Genomic DNA, 20,750 nt, shown 5'->3' with positions numbered 1-20,750 from the left:
TCTGAAAAGCAATGGAAAAAAATATCCTCAGTTGAAGATTAACAAAAAAGAAAGAAATAGCCCTAGAAACCAGAGTTCATGTGAAAAATTCACATCAAAAGAAAGAACGCCTCCATATGGGAAGAAAAGGGGCACATTTGTAAGTATTTCCGAAGTCGACCCCCATCACAAGCACTGTTTTTCTGCACATCTGGCTTTGAAGAAAGCGGCGTACAGAAAGCACCCGGCAGTGAGGTGGTATTTTATCCTCGGAAGGGCGTATTTCCTTCTCCTACTGAGACCTTGAGCAATATAACTAACATTGAAACTAAAAAGTAGCACCAACAGGAGCCACAGAAACTGCACAGAAAGTTGTAAGAAAAATACCGAAATATCACAGGAGGCCTTCCGTTCTTGTGTTTCACAAAGATGCCCTCCAGACAGGCTCCGATGGAAATGTCGCTGCCCTGGCTGTCCTGGAAGGAGAAGGACACACTCAGGTGGCAGGTGCACAGCAGCCACAACTGCACCCCGTTCCCTGAACCTGTTTCCCAGACGTGAAAAGCTCGGAAGACTCACAGGATAACTATTCTGAAGGGGGAAAGTCTGAAAGGTATGAATGTGTCATCTTGTAAGCATATGTGGATATAAGAAGAGATGGACCCCTTAAGGAACTCTCTCTCAAGAGCATTCAGAGAGCCCTAGCTGGTTTGGCTCAAAGGATAGAGCGTCAGCCTGTGGACTGAAGGGTCCCAGGTTCGATTCCGGCCAAGGGCATATGCCTGGGTTGCTGGCTCGATCCCCAGTAGGGGGTGTGCAGGAGGCAGCCAATCAATGATTCTCTCTCAGCATTGATATTTCTATCTCTCTCTCCCTCTCCCTTCCTCTCTAAAATCAATAAAATATATTTTTTTTAAAAAAGAGCATTCAGAGAACGGCATATCAGGACTATGTTTGCTGCATCACCTTGGCCACAAGGACCTCAGCTTTGAAATGTCCAGAACTTTGCACAATGTCGGCCTTCGCACAGCAGGCCACCCTGGGCTTTCCCTGTAATCCTCCATCCTCCGGGAATCGCTGAGACTAATTTTGGAGCAACCCCGGCCTCCGCGTCCCACTTACCTTCGCAGGGTAGCTCTCTTCTCCGTAGCCTTCCATCCTCTCCACCTCCTGCATGTACAGCATTTCCGCCTCAGGAGCTGAGAGCCCTCTGCAACCCAAACGATGTCAGTGAGATTAGCCACAAAACTAAAAACAAACAAACAAAACCACGGAGCTTTTCTAAAACACTACATATGGATTTGGCCTAAAACAGTATAAACATTTCAAGTTTCTAAGCATCTGCCATCGGTTATATCAACCCAATATTTACTGAAAATGGGCTACATGCAAAGCACCATGCGGCACGCTGAGGTTAGTTATGGAAGATCTTCTCCCTGCGCTTCAGACAGGCGAGGGGAACGCAGGGAATAAGACAACCCCTGGAACATCTTGGGGAAAAGCTAGGATTCTTTCCAAACCACTGAGTAACTGCTTACTATCCAAACTACCAGGGGATACTAAGCATCACGTGCCCAATGCCAAATGATAAAAGTGCGGAAAGTAAGAGTTAGGAGGACGGAAATCCTTTTTAGCTCCAGTGACACAATTACAAGGATGGGTAGGTAGGAAGGGGGTGTGGGCAGAGACAGGGCTCAGCTGCATGGGAACTTGCCTCTCCAGCCTCATCTTCGCTGCTCCCCCACACCCACAGGGCACCCCACAGCTCAGTCATCCCAAACTCTGCCTTTCTGTGAATACACCACGTTCCCTCAGGCCCTGGGCCTTTGCACACACTGATCCCTCTTCCTAGTATACCTGTCACTCACCTGTGCACCTCTCCTTTAAGACTTGGCCTCTGTACCCATCACTCCTCCTCTGTCACCTGCTGTGATCCCCGAGTCTAGGTCAGACATCCCCACTCTACACAAACCCACCACATTCTGTGCACATTTCCCACTGCTCCCATATTCCATTCTGACTATTCTAACTGCCTGCTCAGTGGGTTGTCCTGCCTACCCCTGAAAGGCAGGAAACGCATCCTCTGATGGCAGGGGACTGTTCAACTTATCTCCGTGCCACTCCGTCTTTAAGGAGACGCACAAATGAATGACTGAAAGTAACAAAAGACAAGGCGATGTAGGCCTGGGGGATTAATTGTGCTTGGGGGGCGGGGGAGAGGGGAAACATGGCTCATTTCAGGGGGCAGAAGGTAAAGCTGGAAAGGCAGGATTTAACCAATTCATAGGAGGTCTTTAATCCCAGGGGCAATGAACTCAGGCTAGTGAAGAGCAAGAACAAATTCATGAGCATCTGAGAAGGGGGCTGGGGGGGAAGAAGAGAGAGGAAAGTGATGTTTTCGGAAGATTAATCCTTTGTGAGCCATTGTGTGGATTTGAGTGAGGAGAGACTAAAGGTTATTTTTAAGGGGGGGGGGGAGGGAATGAACAATAGGTTATAATTAGACAGACCTGGGTCCAAATCCCACCTCTACCTCATGTAACTTTGGGCAAGTTATTTAGTCTTTCTGAGCTTGGCTTCCCCAATCTGTAAGGAGATAATAACACTGACTTAAAGCGTGGTTATAAGAATGTAATGATACATCACATACTTGGAACGGTGCATCTGGTTTAGAATGGAGACCTAGCATTCTCCAGGTGAGGGTTTTTCTTACAACAACGCGTACAGATTCGCTATCCAAGAAAGTCAATGTCTACCCGGGACGGTAGGTCAGGGCAGTAAGCACCGTAGCTCTTAGCACAGCTTTCCCGGAGGACAGAGATACAGCTTCCAAAGGTGCAGAGGAGAAAACCCTGTACCTGCTGCGTCGCATATGAAAAGAAGCCCCTCCAACCCTGAACTGACCTACACAGGGCTCGGTTAGCACCAAACCTTTCATACTCGGGGTGGAGGCTGGGCACCCTTTCAACGTTCTCAGCCTGCTCGTGGGGACAACATGGATAATAGATGAGGTAATATGGTAAGTGCTTGGACCAGCACGCGGCACAGTGAGTGCTATGAAAATGCGGGGACTCTCAGGAGGGGCAGCGGTTGCAGCAGCAGCAGCAGCAGCAGCAGCGTTAAGTGCCGAATTTCACTGTGTCAACGCACATTCCAAGTTCAAACAGACACTGGCTCCATACCCTTCCCCTGTCTTATTTTCTCAGCGTTACCTGTACTTCTGATGCAGTAAGGCCACTTTTTGGGTTGCTTCTTCCAATACCTTTTCATCCTGTAGCCAGCCCTGAAGAAAACACACGGCAGTAAGTATGTACACAAGTCACCCCGATTTCCCAGGAAGATTCGTTGCTGCTGACTCTACCCAACTCTCGTCGCCATCAGGCAGAAGCGGGGCTGGTAGGAGTGCGAGGGAACTTGGCTTCAGCACGTCATCATGGTCTCCCTAAGGAATTGAGTGGCTTCTGGTCAGAAGCCAAACACCTGCCCTGCCTTTTCCATTCAACCTCAGAGGAAGTTCCCACTGGGCTATGTCCGGTGGTAACATCCATGGGCAGTTGCCATATGGGCACTATGACACCTGTGCCCTCCCACTGGCCGTGAAGACGCTCAGAAGAGCATCCCTCCCCGGGTGGCTCCAGGGCAGTTTTCCTGCCAAGGGGACCAGTAGTGACCGTAACAGAGTAGAAGGCAGTGTCCTCCCATCATCTACTTTTTAAACTGCTGATGAGAAGCCGAATTTATTTCCACGTAATTTTGTGAGGTCTCAAGCCTTCGGTTAAAAGCAAAACCTCTTGTGGCTCCTCAGAAGCGGGAAAGGAGTAAGACAAATGTCTCTGGTGACAGCCCGGTGACTGCAGACCCTCCCGTGTCCGTGGCTTTACCACAACCAAGAAAGGTGTTACAGGAAAAAAACGTATACTTGAGTGTTTATCAGAGGGAACCGATTTTTCAATACTATTCCTGACTGTACAGGGCCCCTGGGAAGGCACATGGGCATTTCTTTAATAAATTGTCAGCCGAATCCAGGGCAGTAGGCAGAGCCATGTCCTGGATACGCATTTTGCCAAAAAGGCAGAAGTGTTCTCAGCTTGACCTTCATTTTGCCCAGGTGCCTGGGAGTGGGTTTATTACGTAAATCCAGCCAAGCACCAGGAATGAAGGGCCCACCCAGAACTGACCCTACGAGAATGCAAATAAGCTCCTTTGTCTTGACCTTTGGTGAAACTTCTGGTATTTTGCAGGTATATAAAATAAACATGCTGTTTTGGTGCTGGGTCCCTGTCTCTCCATCAGAAGAGGACAGCGGTCCCACCCAGTCCCAGCTTTTTTCTTCCATCTTTGTGTTCTGTCTCTTTCATATTCTCAATCCCCAGCCGCCCCTACTCAAAGAACCGGACCATTCTCAAGCCGTGCTGGACGCGGAAAAGAGAGACCCCTCCATATCTGACTTCATTTCAGGGAGTATTAAGGGCATGGAAATAAACTGGTTATACAAAGGCCCAATGTCAAAAGGAGTCTTGCCCTAACCGGTTTGGCTCAGTGGATAGAGCGTCAGCCTGCGGACTCAAGGGTCCCAGGTTCGATTCCGGCCAAGGGCAGGTACCTTGGATGCATGCTCAACTATACCTTATATGTCGTATGTAGATGGTGTGCTTATGATTCAGAAGTCAAATTTGCATTATAGCTATAAAGTGTATATTTTAAAAATATCGTTCTTAAAGGATTAGTGAGGTGGACCCATGTGTCTTGACTTGAAAAATGCCTATTAATAAAGTGAAAAATAAATTACAAACTGTATGTAATGTGATCTCATCTTTATAATTAAAAGACAAAACTGCCCTATAATCATCTGGGCTTACTTATGCACAGAAAAATGTCAGGAAGAAACCAAAGTGTTCACAGTAGTGATTATTCCTCTCGAGAATGGAATCAGATCATCTGAATATATTACAGCAAGATGTATTGGTTTAGAAAGTTTTAGCTGTTAAAAATAAATCGATAGTTTGGCAAACAGTTCATGAAAAACCAGCTCTTAAAGCCAAGGATGACATGTGGGAAGAGTCAAAGGACTTTGAAAAGGAATGTGGTTTCATGTGACAGGCAATTGTCTAAAAATGATAAAGGTCTCCATGCCTGCTAATATCTGAAATTAGCTGTTAAAAATAAATCGATAGTTTGGCAAAAAGTTCATGAAAAACCAGCTCTTAAAGCCAAAGATGACATGTAGGAAGAGTCAAAGGACCCTGAAAAGGAATGTGGTTTCCATGTGACAGGTAATTGTTTGTCTAGAAATGATAAAGGTCTCCACGCCTGCTAATATCTGAAGAATTTTATTAATAATTCTTCTGACTAAATTTCAATTCCTAAGATTAAATGCCAGTTATCCTATGAAACAATGCCCCACCAGAAGTCTTCCCAAGGTATATGTATATCCGTGTAAATACTTATCAGTTGGGCACAGGAAAAAATGACAGAATTAAACAATCCCAAAAACTACCCGTGAAAGGCAAACTTGATCTGTTATGACTGACAATGCTCTGTAATCCAGGAACACTGTTGAGGAAACCAAACAAGTGACGAATGCCTAAAGTAGAAGTGATCATAACCTTATCAACCTCACTGTTGGCTGATCTTTCTTCCTAAAATATTAGCTAGTAGCAAAGCAAGAGAAACACATAGCACGCAAATGCTCTCTGTGTGTATATTTTTCCTCTGTTTCTCTGTTGACATATGAGAACATGTTTATCCTTCCAGAAGTCTCTTTTCATTAGAGAATCCAAATTCATTCTTCCCACAAGGAAGCCCCTTCGGTAACAGAGTAACATTTCACCAACATATTTACACTACTATAGAAAGTCTGTTACTTTAAGAATTCCTGGCTGTTTTTGTTATAACAGTTTTAATCTGATAGGTCAGGTACAGTATCAGGTGTCATCATTTACCTTGAACAGCCAAGCCTGCTAGTTGAATTGCTTGTTCTAATGTACACGGAATGTTTCCTTCCAAGATATCTTTCTTCAGCTGCAGATAATACTGATACCTACAAAAAGCGGGGACACACTCCTAGCCCAGTGGACACAACGTGGGCGTCCTCTGCGCATGAGGTGCAGAGGAAACACCTTTCCTTTTCTTCTTTTTAAAAATATATTTTATTGATTTTTTTACAGAGAAGAGGGGAGAGGGATAAACAATTGGAAACATCGATGAGAGAGAAACATTGATCAGCTGCCTCCTGCACACTCCCCACTGAGGATATGCCCGCAACCAAGGTACATGCCCTTGACCAGAATCGAACCTGGGACCCTTGAGTCCGCAGGCCGACGCTCTATCCACTGAGCCAAACCGGTTAGGGCAAAAATGTCAATTTTAAAAAGTTAACAACAACATTAGCTCCAATTGAGACAAAGCATTTTACCATAATTTATTAGAGAAGCATAAACTAATCAACTGAAACCTTAAGCCGATGGTTTCAAAAAAAGACAAGAACATCCTTGACCATACCTACACACACACACACACACACACACACAATGTAATCAATTTATTCAGTTATTTCTCCTTAACTGCAGTCATTTCAAAGCTATAACCATGTAGAAGACAACTGGTCATCTATCTTATGCCCCATAAGACAGTCCCTACATATTGTCCTTGTTAGTTGGAGAGAGACGCCATAGGCAATCTTTACTTTAAAAACTCTGCCTCGTAACTTGGTAACATAAGACTTTGCTTACTCTGGTGGAAGTTCCCTAGCCCTGGAAGATAAACCCAGAAGAAAGCGATTCCTGATATTTCAGACCAAGTTTATATTGAAATTTTTTTGGATGAAATCCCTAAAAGCATAGCTGCTATAAAGCTTTCTTAATATTCTTGTAAAATGAGTTTACTTATTATTACACTTTCAATATTCGGGGCACAGGTTACCAGCCAAGCTTTAGTCACGCAGACCTAGGTTGCATTCCAGCTCTCCAATCAAGCATTCTGCAGGAATCTGAGCAAGTCGTAATCTATGGGTTAAACTGTCACTGGCAAAATGGGAATGCTATCATCCCTTCACAAGGTGGAATGTATTCAAGGAATATAGTTTAGAGCTTTTAGCACAATACTAGAACATAGCTGGCACTCAAGAAACCGTAACTATTATGATTGTTATCAGCAATCATCTACTTGAAGCCAGTCACCAATAGTTCATGTTATCACTTCTCCATTTTGGTAAAGCCCTACAGTGCAGATTTATTCTGCCTCCCATTCACTTACCCCCTTTCACCGGGGATTACTGGTCCCTACTCTGCATCAAGCGCTGTTCTAGATGCTGGGGACATGATGTGAAATGAAGATCCACCAACTCTCTGCCAATACGGTCCAGAGAAATAATGCCTTGATAAAATGTAGCCTGCAAACCTGAATTCAGAACTGTTTAAACCAAGGAATGAAAAAGACTGCACACGTTAATTCTAAAGCAAGCATTCCATATACTTGCCCAAAAGCCAAATATGCTGATTAAACAAAAATATTACCTACAGCCTTATCAACTTGTTAATTTTCTAATATAAAGTATTTTTACACAAAAATATTACATTAATACCTCATGATCTCACTCATTTATGGATAATAAAGAACATTATAAACTGATGAACAAAAATAGACACAGAGGCAGAGAAGCATCAAACAGTCAAACTACAGCGGGAACAAGGGAGGGTTGGAGGGGGGAGTAAGAGATCAACCAAAGGACTTGTAGAAGGCCGGGGGGAGGTCAGTGGGGGAGCGGGGAGACATATGTACTACTATTTGTAATACCTTAAAAAATAAAATTAAATTAAAAAAATATATATTTTACATTAAATAATTATAATAGATTAGGTGCCTCATTTTGCACAACAGAAATTTTAAATAATGTGCAGCAGGTAGTTTTCACCTGTTTTTCTTAGGTTAGTAATAGAAGGCTAATGTACAGACATTTTTATTTTTATATATTTGTTTTATTATAGAAATTCTGAAAGATATACAGACAATAAGTACGAAAACTCCCATAGCCTTAGCATGCAGCCTCACCAATCGCCAACTTTATGCCTGCCATGTCTCCTCAATGCTCTCCCCTCCCTGACTCCCAGTGTTTTACAGCAAATCCCAGATGTATCATAGCAACTACAAATACCTCAGTATATATCCCTAAAGGTCAGCTTACACACACACACACACACACACACACACATACTTTTAACATATCCAACAAAATAAATGACTAAAATGCCTTAACACTATCCAATACCCAGTCATGTACAATTCTTGTGACTGCGTCAACAGTCTTTTTACAGTTGCTGTTTTTTAAATCAGGATCCCAACAAACTACAAATTACATTTGATTATTTCTAAATTTCTCTTAATTTTAGAAAAAAAAAATGCCTCCTCTTTATTTTCATGTTACTTATAGACAAAATGATGTGGTTTATCGTGTAGAGTTTTCCACATTCTGGGTTTGCCTGATTGTACTCTCATGGGGACATGTGATGTGTTCATCCCTTCTCCTGTGAACTAACTGCTAGACGGAGAGAGCAGTGTTGTCTAACTGAACTTTCTGCAGGGTGCAATGGTATATATCTGTGCTGCCAGAGGGCAGCCATTAGCCACACTTACAATGTGGCGAGTGTGGCTGAGGAGTGGGAAAAGCCCCTTAGAGCAGCATGACTTGCTGAGAGGAGAGCCGGGTTTACACTTCTGCTCCCTGGAAGGTGAATACAACAGTGAGGTGGTCTCCAGGATCCTTTGGCTCTGAGGTTACGTAGTGAATGGAAAGAACACGAACACACTGAGGATGGTGGAACAGTAAGAGACAGAGCATGGGCCCTTGAAGGCTGGTCCTAGAAGCTCTGCAGGGCTGACCTCCAGACTTCCTTCATGGGAGAAGTCAAAGGTATTAAGGGCTTTTGTTATATATAGCCATACCTAATCCTTACTGATGAAACTTATCTATCAGGTTCTGCTACACCCAATTAATGTGTAATCATACTGGGTGAATCTACAGGGCCTGTTCTCTCTCAGCCCTCTCCACAGCTAATGCCTTTGTTCAGGTCCACATTCTACACTAATGCCCATATTATGGCATGTACATTACTAACTGGTCTCCTGCCTACAGTCTTGCCACCTCTAATCTACCTTCTATGATGGGTTACCTTTGTAATATACAAATTTTATCATTCCATTCTGTTAAAATTAAAAAATGTCTGTCCTCATTGTACCATGATTTTATGACTAAAACACTCCTATTTTTTTAAACATGGGGGAGGGGGAGAGGCACATATTAGCCAACATTTTCAGACCTTCAACACCTCCCGCCTCTCCCTCTCCCCCTCCCACGTCACCACCCCACACTGCCACTGGAGTCAAAGAATTGTGAGAACCCTGCTGCACACTTCCTTGAAGAAGGAACACAGAATCTGTGACTAATTTTAATTTTTTCCCCCTCCCTCCTTTCGTTGTTAGAAAGGTCAGAAACAAATCAATACACACCCTAACGATGACATCACCACGAGAAGAGTTCACAGCCAGGGTTGAAGTGTTTTCCCCTTAATCACTCCTTTGTGCCCAGTGAAGCCATAACTCATGCAAATGCAGTAAGGCGTTCTGACACACCACATACCAGAACCTCCACGTGACACTGTGGCTGAAAATGTGGGGCGGGAGGGCAAAGGTCAGCCTGATCTCCCGACTGCAACCTTCCTTTCACTTTTCCAATCACACGCGGTCATTTCCTGAAAGCAGAGCATGGACTCTCTCACCTGGTGACCTCCTGCTGTAGCTGGGACACGGAAGGCACGTAGAACACCACTCCGAAGGAGACGGTGGGCTCCAGGGCGTACTTATCCAGCTGCTTCTTCAGAGGCTTTTCCAAATCCACCCACCGGCGCTGATTCTGCTTGTTGTAGTACCAGAGGCTGAAGTACGTGATCTGGAAAGAGGGAAGGTCACTGAAGGAGGCAGAAATGTACAAAAGGGTCTCTCTACTTCAATTGCTCTAATCCATGACCTGGGACCAAGTGACAGCCATCTCCTATTGTTTTACTTCTCAGAAAGGGACAATAGCAAAACCTGAAGGGGGAAAAATAAAAGAATTAAGACCTATCTATAGCTAGATACTGTATTCAGGGGAAAAAAGGTGAGAAGTCAATTACTCTTGCAGACTATTTTTTCAACCCTGCACCAAAAAAATGCCTTCATGGTCTAGACAGCAGAATGTACTGGGTGCTCTGAAATTTTACATACAGTTTTTAACAAAAACCATATGCTAAAAAATATTGAAATACTAAGTGTATTATAATTAATGTTTTATAATAAACATAACTGGGGGTCTACCTAGTACTAATCCATGACCTGGGACCAAGTGACAGCCATCTCCTATTGTTTTACTTCTCAGAAAGGGACAATAGCAAAACCTGAAGGGGGAAAAAAAAGAGTTAAGACCTATCTATAGCTAGGTACTCGTATTCAGGGGAAAAAAGGTGAGAAGTCAATTAGTCTTGCAGACTATTTCTTCAACCCTGCACCAAAAAAATGCCTTCATGGCCTAGACAGCAGAATGTACTGGGTGCTCTGAAATTTTACATACAGTTTTTAACAAAAACCATATGCTAAAAAATACTGAAATACTAAGTGTATTATAATTAATGTTTTATAATAAACATAACTGGGGGTCTACCTAGTAGAATTTTTTTTTAATTGATTTCAGAGAGAGGAAGGGAAAGGAAGAGAGAGGTAGAAACATCGATACCCGGGTTTACGCCCTGACTGGGAATCAAACTGACAACCTTGTAGTGCATGGGATGATGCTCAACCAACTAAGCCACACACCGGCTAGGCTACCTAGTAGAATTCTGAAGAGACAATGCTCATCCAACCTTTTGCTACTCTCAAATTTGGCTTCTATAAATAAACTAGAGGCCTGGTGCACGAATTCGTGCACAGGTGGGGTCCCTCGCCCTGGCAAACAATGGCGGTCTATGGTGGGGAGATGGCCAGAAGGGGGGAGGGACCATGGGAGATTGGCTGTGGGAGTGCACTGACCACCAGGAGGCAGCGCCTGCATTGAGCATCTGCCCCCTGGTGGTAAGTGCGCATCATAGCAACAGGTCGACCAGTTGTTCTGATTGTTTGGTCATAACGGTCACTTAGGCTTTTATATATATAGATAAGTCTGTGTAAGTATTCTAAATTCTAGTAATACTAGTGCAATTGCATAACTGCAACTCCTCTTTGCCTCCAAAAGTTCATTAGATACAAACTTAAAGCAACTGTAGGCCATGGAGATACATTACCTCTCTCTTTTTCTCTCTCTCTCCTCTCTTTCTCTCTCTCTCTCTCTCTCTCTCTCACACACACACACACACACACACACACACACACACACACAAAGTTATACCTAAAGCAGTAAAATAACTTGTTATTTTAAGTTATTTAAGTTACCCACGGGTTTGTTTTTTTTTAAATGCCCAGACATGTAGATCTCACTTGCTGTGTAACCAAACTGTTCAGGTAAATCAATACTAGCCCTGAGCATGGTCAACCTGAAAGGGCATTAATGCACGTAAGAGTTGAAAGGACAGCCTCGGGCCACTGCTAATATATACCTCTTCCCAATCAATTTACAGTCAAGGTCATTACAAAACTCACTGCTTTGTCCTAGGCTCTACAGAAACACTACCAAATAGAACCTTCTATGATGATGAAAATATTCTCTTACCTGCACTCTCCAATACAGCAGCCACTAGCCACATGTGGCTATTGAGCACTGGGAATGTAGCTAGTGCAGCTGAGGAACTGGATTTTTTAATGCTATTTAATCTTTTATGCAAAAGGGACTTTAATAAATTTTATTTTCCAAGAGCACTTAAGAAAACCCATATCTAAATCATACACAATAGTGAAAAACTGAAATCTTTCTCCCCAGGATCAGGAACATGTTCACCACTGTTATTCAACTGTACTGGAAATTCTCTCCAGGTAAGAAAATGAAATAAAGGCATCCAAACTGGAAAGAAGTAAAACTATCTCTATACACTGGAGACATGATCCTTTATTATTAAAAATATATATATCACCCTGGCCTGTGTGGCTCAGTTGGTGGTAGCTAGTTCAATTCCTGGTTAGGGCAGGTGTCTGGATTGGAGGTTCAATGCAGGAGACAGCCGATTGATGTTTCCCTCTCTCCATCTGCCTTCTCTCTCTAAAAAATATCAAGAAAAACATTTTTTTTAAATCCCAAAGATGCCCTCACCAAAACAAAACAAAACTACTAGAGCTAATAAATTCAACAAAATCGCAGGATGTAAGATCTCCAAGCAAAGATCAGTATAGATTCTATACACCGGGAATGAAAAATTCAAAAAGAAACTGAAGAAAGTATAAACATCTAGAAATAAATTTAACCATGGAGGTGAAAAGGCTTCTGTACTGAACAATACAAAACAATGCTGAAAGAAATTAAATTGAAAGACATACCATGTAAATGGATTGAACACTGAAGTTTGCTAAGATGACAAAACTCCCCAAAGTGATCTACAGATTCAAATGCAGTCCCTATCAAAATGCCAACAGCTACTTTCACAGAAATGGAAGAGCCAATTCTCAAATGCACATGGAATAGCCAAAACAATATTTAAAAAAGAACAAAGTTGGAGGACTCACACTTTCTGATTTTAAAACTTACTAGAAAGCTACCTTAATCAGAGCAGTAAGGTATTGGTATAAGAATGGGGTCCAGAAATGAAGCCACACATCTATGGTCAACTGATTTTAGACAAGAGTGCCAAAACCATTCAGTGGAGAAAGAACAGTCTCTTCAACAAATAGTCAACAACTGAAGTTAGGTCCCTACACTTCTCACCATGTATTAAAAGTAACTCAAACTGGATCAACAACCTAAATATAAGAACTATAAACTCTTTAGCAGAAAACATAGAGGTAAATCTTTATAACTTTAAAATAGATCCTCAGATAATGACACAGAAAGTTTGAGCAACAAAGAAAACAACAGATACATTTCACTTCATCAAAATTCAAAACTATGTGCATCAAAGGTCCAAATCAAGAAAGTAAAAAAGGCGCAAACTATATAGAATGGGAGAAGATATCCGCAAATCACATATCTAGTATCTAGAATATATAAAGAACTCTTGCACAACAAAAAGATAACTCAATTTTAAAAAAGGGCAAAGGGACTTGAAGAGATATTTACCCAAAGAACATATACAAATGGCCAAGTGCACATGAAACAAGCTTCATGTCATTAGTCACTACGCAAATATAACTCAGAACCACAATGAGATATTGGATGTGAAGAACCTGAAATCTTTATACATTGCCAGTGGGAATGTAAAATGGTTCAGCCACAATGGAAAATAGTTTGGTGGTTCCTCAAAAGTTAAACATATTAATCATCATATGAACCAGCAATTCCACTCCTAGATACATAACCAAAAGAACTGAAAACAGCCAAAACCAGTGTGGCTCAGTGGATAGAGCGTCGGCCTGCGGACTGAAAGGTCCCGGGTTCGATTCTGGTCAAGGGCATGTACCTTGGTTGCAGGCACATTCCCCGTAGGGGGGGTGCAGGGGGCAGCTGATTGATGTTTCGCTCTCATCAATGTTTCTAGCTCTCTATCCCTCTCCCTTCCTCTCGGTAAAAAATCAATAAAATATATATTTTAAAGAACTGAAAACAGATACTCAAATACATGTACAAGCATGCTCATACAAGGGCTATTTGCAATAGCCAGAAGATGGAAACAACTTAAATGTCCATCAGCAGAAGAAAGGATTCATAGATTTTGGAATATACAGATAATAGGACATTATTCAGCCATGAAAAAGCAGCACTGATACATACTACAGTGTGGATGATTTGCAAAAACATTATACTAAGAGAAAGAAGCCAGGTACAAAGGGTCACATATTGTATGATTCCATTTAAACAAAATATTCAGAATAGATAAATCCTGAGCAACAGAAACAGAAAGTAGACTGATGGCTTGGAGAGTGGGTTGGAAGAAAGGAGAGCAATTGATTAACCCGTGGAGGGTTTCCATTCAGGGTAACGAAATGTTTTGAAACTAGATAGAATAGGTATTGTGAATGCACTAAATCACTACATGGTTTATTTTTAAAACGTTAATTTTTTATGTGAATTTCATCTCGAAAAAGATTTTTTTTAAAGAACAGAAACACTAAATAAAAATAACAAACCACTAACAACTAAAATTAAGTATAGACTTTTTAAAACTTATAAATAGGTCAAATGCAGTGTGTTTGAAACAGTCTAAGGAAAAGAAATGAGCCAGAAATAGATGAGGCTAGCCATGAGTTAATTGGATTTTTTGCTTCCTAATATCTATCCTTTGGTCTTCCTCTATTTAAAGTTAAGATATACCAGAAACATTTTTTTTCCTTACAAAAACCTTAGTGCCCTAAATTTTGACTTTTACCAGTCATTACCTGGCCTAGGATAGTTGCCCAGAATCATGTGTCTTCTCTTCCTTGAATCCAAATCTTCTGGGCTATGCATGCCCTATAGTGTTTATGGGCTTGGTTTAACTGTAATTAACATGTTCCCAGGAACCAGCCTTTACTTATTGGCTCTCAGGTGATGCCTCTCATCACTCCATTATGCCCCAGGACCTTTCCTAGTAAGAATCCACATGGCTTCCCTTGCCCCACAGCTCTGTCTGCTCTCACTGATGACCAAAGCAAGCTGACTAGGCCTGTGGGAAACTCCAAGAGAATCTTCCAGCATCCTCAGAACACTTCTCAATGATCAGTCAATAGGTTTTTGTGCCAAAGCTGGTGGCTCGGTGGATAGAGCGTCAGCCTACGGACTGAGGGGTCCCGGGTTCAATTCTGGTCAAGGGCATGTACCTTGGTTGCGGGCACATTCCCAGTAGGAGGTGTGCAGGAGGCAGCTGGTCGATGTTTCTCTCCCATTGATGTTTCTAACTCTCTATCCCTCTCCCTTCTTCTCTGTAAAAAATCAATAAAATATATATTTTTTTAAAAATAGGTTTTTGTGAAATTTCTTCACGGTGAGATACTTTTACCTTCACCGGTTCTTTCCTAGTTTATTCTAAACAAACACATCAGTAGTCTTACTAAAGTTGCTCAAGGATTTCTTCATAAGCTGTTTAAAATTTACTAGCTACTCTCCTAAAATGGCATGGATAATTGTGCTTGCTGTGTAAACAACAGTAAAAACAAAAGTTATGCGGTTAAAAAAGTTGGCTTCTTTACAGGCACAAACGGGTTTACAGGAACCAACATTTACTCAGAGAACAAAGTGATTGGGTAACTAAGCTTTTTGTTCAGCAGAAAACACAGCTACAAATTTTTGAGGTCCGGTTGAAGGTGTGTCCCAAATCACAGATCGTCTAAGGAGACACCGATGGTTATAAGCAGGTCCAAATCCCGCCAGAATGTGACCCTTTCCTAAGCCCCAAGTCATTTCTTGTCTAATTATTTTAGGAGTCTTGTTAGTTGTACTATTTTTAAGGCAGAGCAGAAGGACACACAAATTAGCGGGAGGGTTTTTTAAGCCACTGATGCACTGAGTTTGATACAGGTTAATCCCATATAAAATGGCAACTATAATTTTATCCTGATGCTTTTCTTAGATGAAGGAGAAGTCAGCAGATGTTTCATCAGGAACGAGATGAGAGGAGATAGCACCCGATAAAGCCTTTCCCAGGAGAGATCATCTAACAAGGGTGGTGAACAAGTATTAACCTAATTCAAGCCCAGCTCTTACCTCTATACTGAGTCTGTCATAAATAATGAAGCATTGTGCTTCTTCCTCTCAGCTGTGAGTATGGTGGTCACACTGCCTCAAAGCAGACAATATATATTGTCCTTTTCTGTTTAATTGCAATCCATTTTCTTGTGTCCTTGGTCAGGCAGTATATGATCTGTTTTACAGTCAAGGTTATAATTAATATGCAATATCACTACACCCTAGCACATATGAGGATTCAGAAATATAACAATCAAAAGTGTATCTTCACCTCCTAATTATACTGAAACTTTTATTAAACTGAAGCCCAAGTAATGGATGGCCTCAAGTAACCAGATTTTGTTGCTGTCGTAACATTTCACTTCCAGGAAAAAGAGTCCAATGACAAGCCAACTTCGGGGATTTATTAAAAGTAAGTCCGAGGCATGAATTGGGATCACTATCTACATAGATGACTGCTCATACCTTCTCTATTTACTCTCCTGAACAATAAGATGCTATGAAGAACCCAGTGATCCCAAAACACAGTACGAACATCCCTCAAAATATATATATTGTACTTCCTAAGAAAAATGGACTGTCTTAGAAAAATTCATCTATTCATTCAATGAATACTGATTGAACACCTACTATGTGTCAAACCCTTATAGGGACACAACACTGAGGAAAAGAACACATGGAAAGAAAGACAAACAAAATATAGGGGAGGTCAGATACCAAGAAGTGCTACACAGAAATATATTCAATTATAAAGTTAAAATGATATTGACATGTTCTTAAAGACTAAGGCTAGGATTAAATGCAAAAATGTTAATACATACATTTTACTGCCCCAAATGATAGAAATAACTGAGATATTCCTGCACACAGTTTCCATACAAAGGCTAACATGCTCTATCTTGTACCAACCACATAAAAGGTCCGTTTGTTTAGGACCCACATACCTGAGGGTAAGCCAAGCCTCCCATACTTTAATTATTTTAGCTGTCTAGTTTGCTATATTACAGGGCCATTTCTTATATCCCATTCCAATAGAATCAGGCAGATTTCTCTTTATTCAGGTCTCTAAACTTGGGCTTTTGCAGGTTTGCTTATTAGCTTAATTCACAAATGTCTATGTTTTAGATCATTCATAACTGTTCTCTTTTTATTTATAAGACAGATAACCTCAGTCTAATTTGGCCCATACTCCAGTTTTAAAATTTCAATTAATTCACAGGAAAAATTTGTTCCATGTTTTCCTGAATTGGAGTCTTAGTTATTCTTTCTATCTTGGTTTACCATAGTATTGAGCAGTGTGAGCAGTATTCTTCGAAGTGTTAATGGCACAATGTGAAAATGAAAAGAAGAGCTGAAATGAGTATATTTAGGAATAGCGGATTATTTTTCTGACATTCACTTTTGTCAGATTAAAATTATATCTGTTTCATGTGACTCAGGAAGTGGCAACCATGAAGGACCACAAAGAGATAAAGGGAATTAGAAAGAGGATAAATCCATTTTAAATGAATATGGGCCTTAATTCATGTTAAGAAAGAATCTAGTCAAAGTTAATTTCTATTGCCTGAAAGAACATTACCCAACATATTTTCCATTTCCCAAAAAAAAAATACAGTCGCTTCACTGTTCTTAAATTAGTATTGCCATGAAAGAGCTGAAGGTTATAAAATCAAGTAAATTATTTTTGTGGTTAAAATACTAAACAGATATACATGAAGAAACTCCTAGATTTCTGTTACTAAAAGCTATGCTGTTTTCTTCATTAATCAACACTTGCAAATTATGGTTTCATCGCACATGAAGTAACTCTTCTCTCCACATATTTACAAAGTGGTTTTCTAGTTACAGTAAACCCTTCTTCCACGTACACAAATGTTCCAAGAAAACAGTAAAGTTATTTCCTCTTTTAATACAAAAAGGCCATTATCCCCTTTTTTTATTAACGATATAAAGTTCCATTTAACAAATGGCACACTTACGGCTTTAGTGAATTTCCTTTTGAACTATGTTCCTCACTGAGGAATAAGGCATGGATGGTACATAACTCAGAAATATACACTCAATATTTTTTAATTGTTTAAGTACCATAATACCAGTTACATTTTATTCCAAGAAGTGCTACTTAAAAAATACAAAGGACTAGGTATTTTCATTATATTTAAAAGTAGAATAGTTGAACTGACCGTAAATATGTATTACTATTAAGGATAATAGGAATTACCCACTATTCATTATCCTATATCCAACTATCCTATATTCAAGGAATCCTATATAATAAAAGCCTAATGTGCAAATAAACCAAATGGCGGAACGACCAGTGGAACGACTGGTCACTATGATGCGCACTGACCACCAGGGGGCAGATGCTCAATGCAGGAGCTGCCCCAGCCCACATGCTGCAGACCAGCCAAGGCAGGTGCCAGCGGGGGCCCCTTATTGCCCCTCTGGTCGCCCCACAGATGGGCCCTGATCGCCAGCCAGGCCTAGGGACCCTACCCATGCACAAATTTTGTGCATCAGGCCTCTAGTATAATGATAAAAGTCCTACTGGGAGGAGTGGGGGGAAAGAGACAGACAATAAAGGTTAAATGATAGAATCCTGACCTGCAAAAGAGGAATTAAAAATGGGACAATTAATAGTCAGTCGCCTTGTCCCCATGCCAGGAATTCCCAGGTGGCAGCATGGAAACACTTTGGTGTGAACTGCTGTAACAGGTGGAAATACACCCATGGGCACAGCAGCTGAATCCCAGCGATCCAGCTCATCAGGAACGGCAGCGAGAACCACAGTGGGCTCACTAGTTCTCCCAGGCTTCCTTGTTTGTATACACATTGAGGCCCCAGAAGCCCCCAAGTCCATCCAACAGCCGTGCAACCAGATACTGCTTTGGAAAAACTCTCAGAAGAGAGCTCTCCTGGGATGTATTTCATCAGCCTGATGCTTCGACTCCACCAGGGAACAAGCTTACAAAAGGCTTCCTACCAACCAGCTCTGCCCCCGGCATGTCAGGCATTCATTGTCAACCTCGTCTTGCTGGCTAATCATGATTCATGTCCCTTCTCAGAAACGGTTCTGATGTGGTCACCGTGGAGGGCCATAAAGGGATAAAGGGAATTAGAAAGAGGATTTGGGAACTATAAATGAATATGGGTCATAATTCATTTTAAGAAAGAATCTAGTCTTTGCCTGATGTGACTTTAAAAGCATATTTTAAGCAAGATAATACATTGCACTAATTAAAATAAATGATACCAAATATCTCAAGGGTACTTAAAACAATCTCCATCAGCTTTGGGAGGCTGCAGTGTATAGCAGGCTGTCCTTAAGGCACCAGCTCCATGGCTGTCAGAACACCTGTCACTTGCCCAGGGCTACATGTCGGGAAGAAAGGATGCCCATCAAGGAGCCACAACTACTCCTCCAGTTGTGATTCCTGCCATGAGCAAGTGACTTAACACCTCTGAGTCTCAGTCTACCCATCTGTAAAATAGAGAAGAATATCACAGTGCCTCACAGGATTCTTGAGGATCAAAATAAGCGAAAACATTTAAAGCACTTGGAAGAGGGTCTCATACATGATACATACTCAAGGAATATTAGCTCTCATTCTCATAGTCTTCAAATCCCCTTAACTAATATAAAACTCCATATTCCATCTTCTTTCATATAGGAAATTCTACACCTAAATACTTCCTTCATTAACAGGGTTTTGTCATAGGCAACTTTTCCTTTTAAAATCAATTATTAGAAAACACCAACACTTGGATTGTTGGTTGTTGTTTTTTTAAGGAAAATGGCAATGGCTTGAAGGAAAAGTAGTGTGTGGTTGAGGAAAAATGCCAAACCTGGAGCCGGAGGACCTGAATCCTAGTTGGGGTCTGTCACTGACTACTTGCACAGCCAGGCAGAGGGGGCGCAGTAGTGTACAGTGAAGTCTATGTTCGAGTAGTGGACAACAAATGTTATACGTATAATAATATATAATATTAGATATAAAACAGGCTTCATTTCTTCCTGTTATCATGCTGTAATATAGAAGCTATAAGTGTTCTTTTCATTAAGTAACCATTCAAACATAAATTTGACTTCAAATTAGGAGCCAGTAATAAAAATACAGACAAGTCAAATATGTGCATGTCTAAATATTATGTGTAAGTGCAAAATATGGGTGGGTAGAGTGATTCTCTAAATAATTCATACCAAACTCTGGGACAAAGAGAGAGGATGTTACAGGGAATATCTTAATTCTCAGTGGTGTAACTGACTTAATTGGCTCACAATAATAACACCTCGGAAGGGGACTAGACTTCGGGTGGTACACAGATGTTGTATTATAAAGTTGTACACCTGAAATTTATATAATGTTATTAACCAACTAGAGGCCTGGTGCATGAAATTCATGCACGAGTATGGTCCCTAGGCTTGGTCTGCGATCAGAGCCATCTTCCCTGGCTGCCGGCGGCCAGCCCTGCCCCCTGCCACCACCCACCCTCAGTTCCCCATTTGCCATTGGGCGATCAGAGCCTGCCAGCCCGGGAAAGGGACTGAGAGGTTGGAAAGAGACTGACAGGTTGGCTGTTCTTGCCTGCTCACCAGCCCCATCTCCCAAGCTAGGTGCCCTCTGTGTGTGGGATGACTGGCGGGGCGGGGGCATTGGCCTGGCGCCGCCTGCATCCGCCACCACCCACCCCTAGATTTCCGTTTGCCATTGGGTGATCAGAGCCTCCTGGCTAGGGTAAGGACCGAGAGGTTGGCCAGCAGGCCCCAAACAGGTGATCAGGGCCTGCTGGCTAGGGGCAGCTCCTGCGTTGAGTGTCTGCCCCCTTGTGGTCAGTGTGCATCATAGTGACCGGTTGGTTCTGCTATACGGTTGATTTGTATTTTACCCTTTTATTATATAGGATTTTACCCCAATAAATGTAATAAAAAATTGTTAATAACACCAAGTCACTTTTCTTCAATCCATTTTTTCTCAGTAAATTATTCTAACTAAAGAACAAATGT

The 20,750-nt window shown here is 41.6% G+C and overlaps 1 protein-coding gene across 1 annotated transcript in view; it reads right to left on the bottom strand.

The window, feature by feature from the left end:
- Positions 1-20,750, bottom strand: part of PTPN21 (protein tyrosine phosphatase, non-receptor type 21) — a 65,345-nt gene that overhangs the window by 33,256 nt on the left and 11,339 nt on the right. The window contains exons 2-6 of the mRNA XM_015571307.1: positions 9,753-9,922; positions 5,917-6,019; positions 3,192-3,298; positions 1,102-1,189; positions 367-455 (exon numbers count right to left, since the gene is read on the bottom strand). Coding sequence (XP_015426793.1) covers positions 367-455; positions 1,102-1,189; positions 3,192-3,298; positions 5,917-6,019; positions 9,753-9,922 — 557 coding nt within the window. The remainder of the gene's footprint in view (positions 1-366; positions 456-1,101; positions 1,190-3,191; positions 3,299-5,916; positions 6,020-9,752; positions 9,923-20,750) is intronic.

The sequence above is a fragment of the Myotis davidii genome, unplaced genomic scaffold (assembly GCF_000327345.1).
Source record: "Myotis davidii unplaced genomic scaffold, ASM32734v1 scaffold732, whole genome shotgun sequence".
Lineage (NCBI taxonomy): Eukaryota > Metazoa > Chordata > Mammalia > Chiroptera > Vespertilionidae > Myotis > Myotis davidii.
Note: the sequence above shows the minus strand (reverse complement) of the source record. Positions and strands in the feature narration are given on the sequence as shown.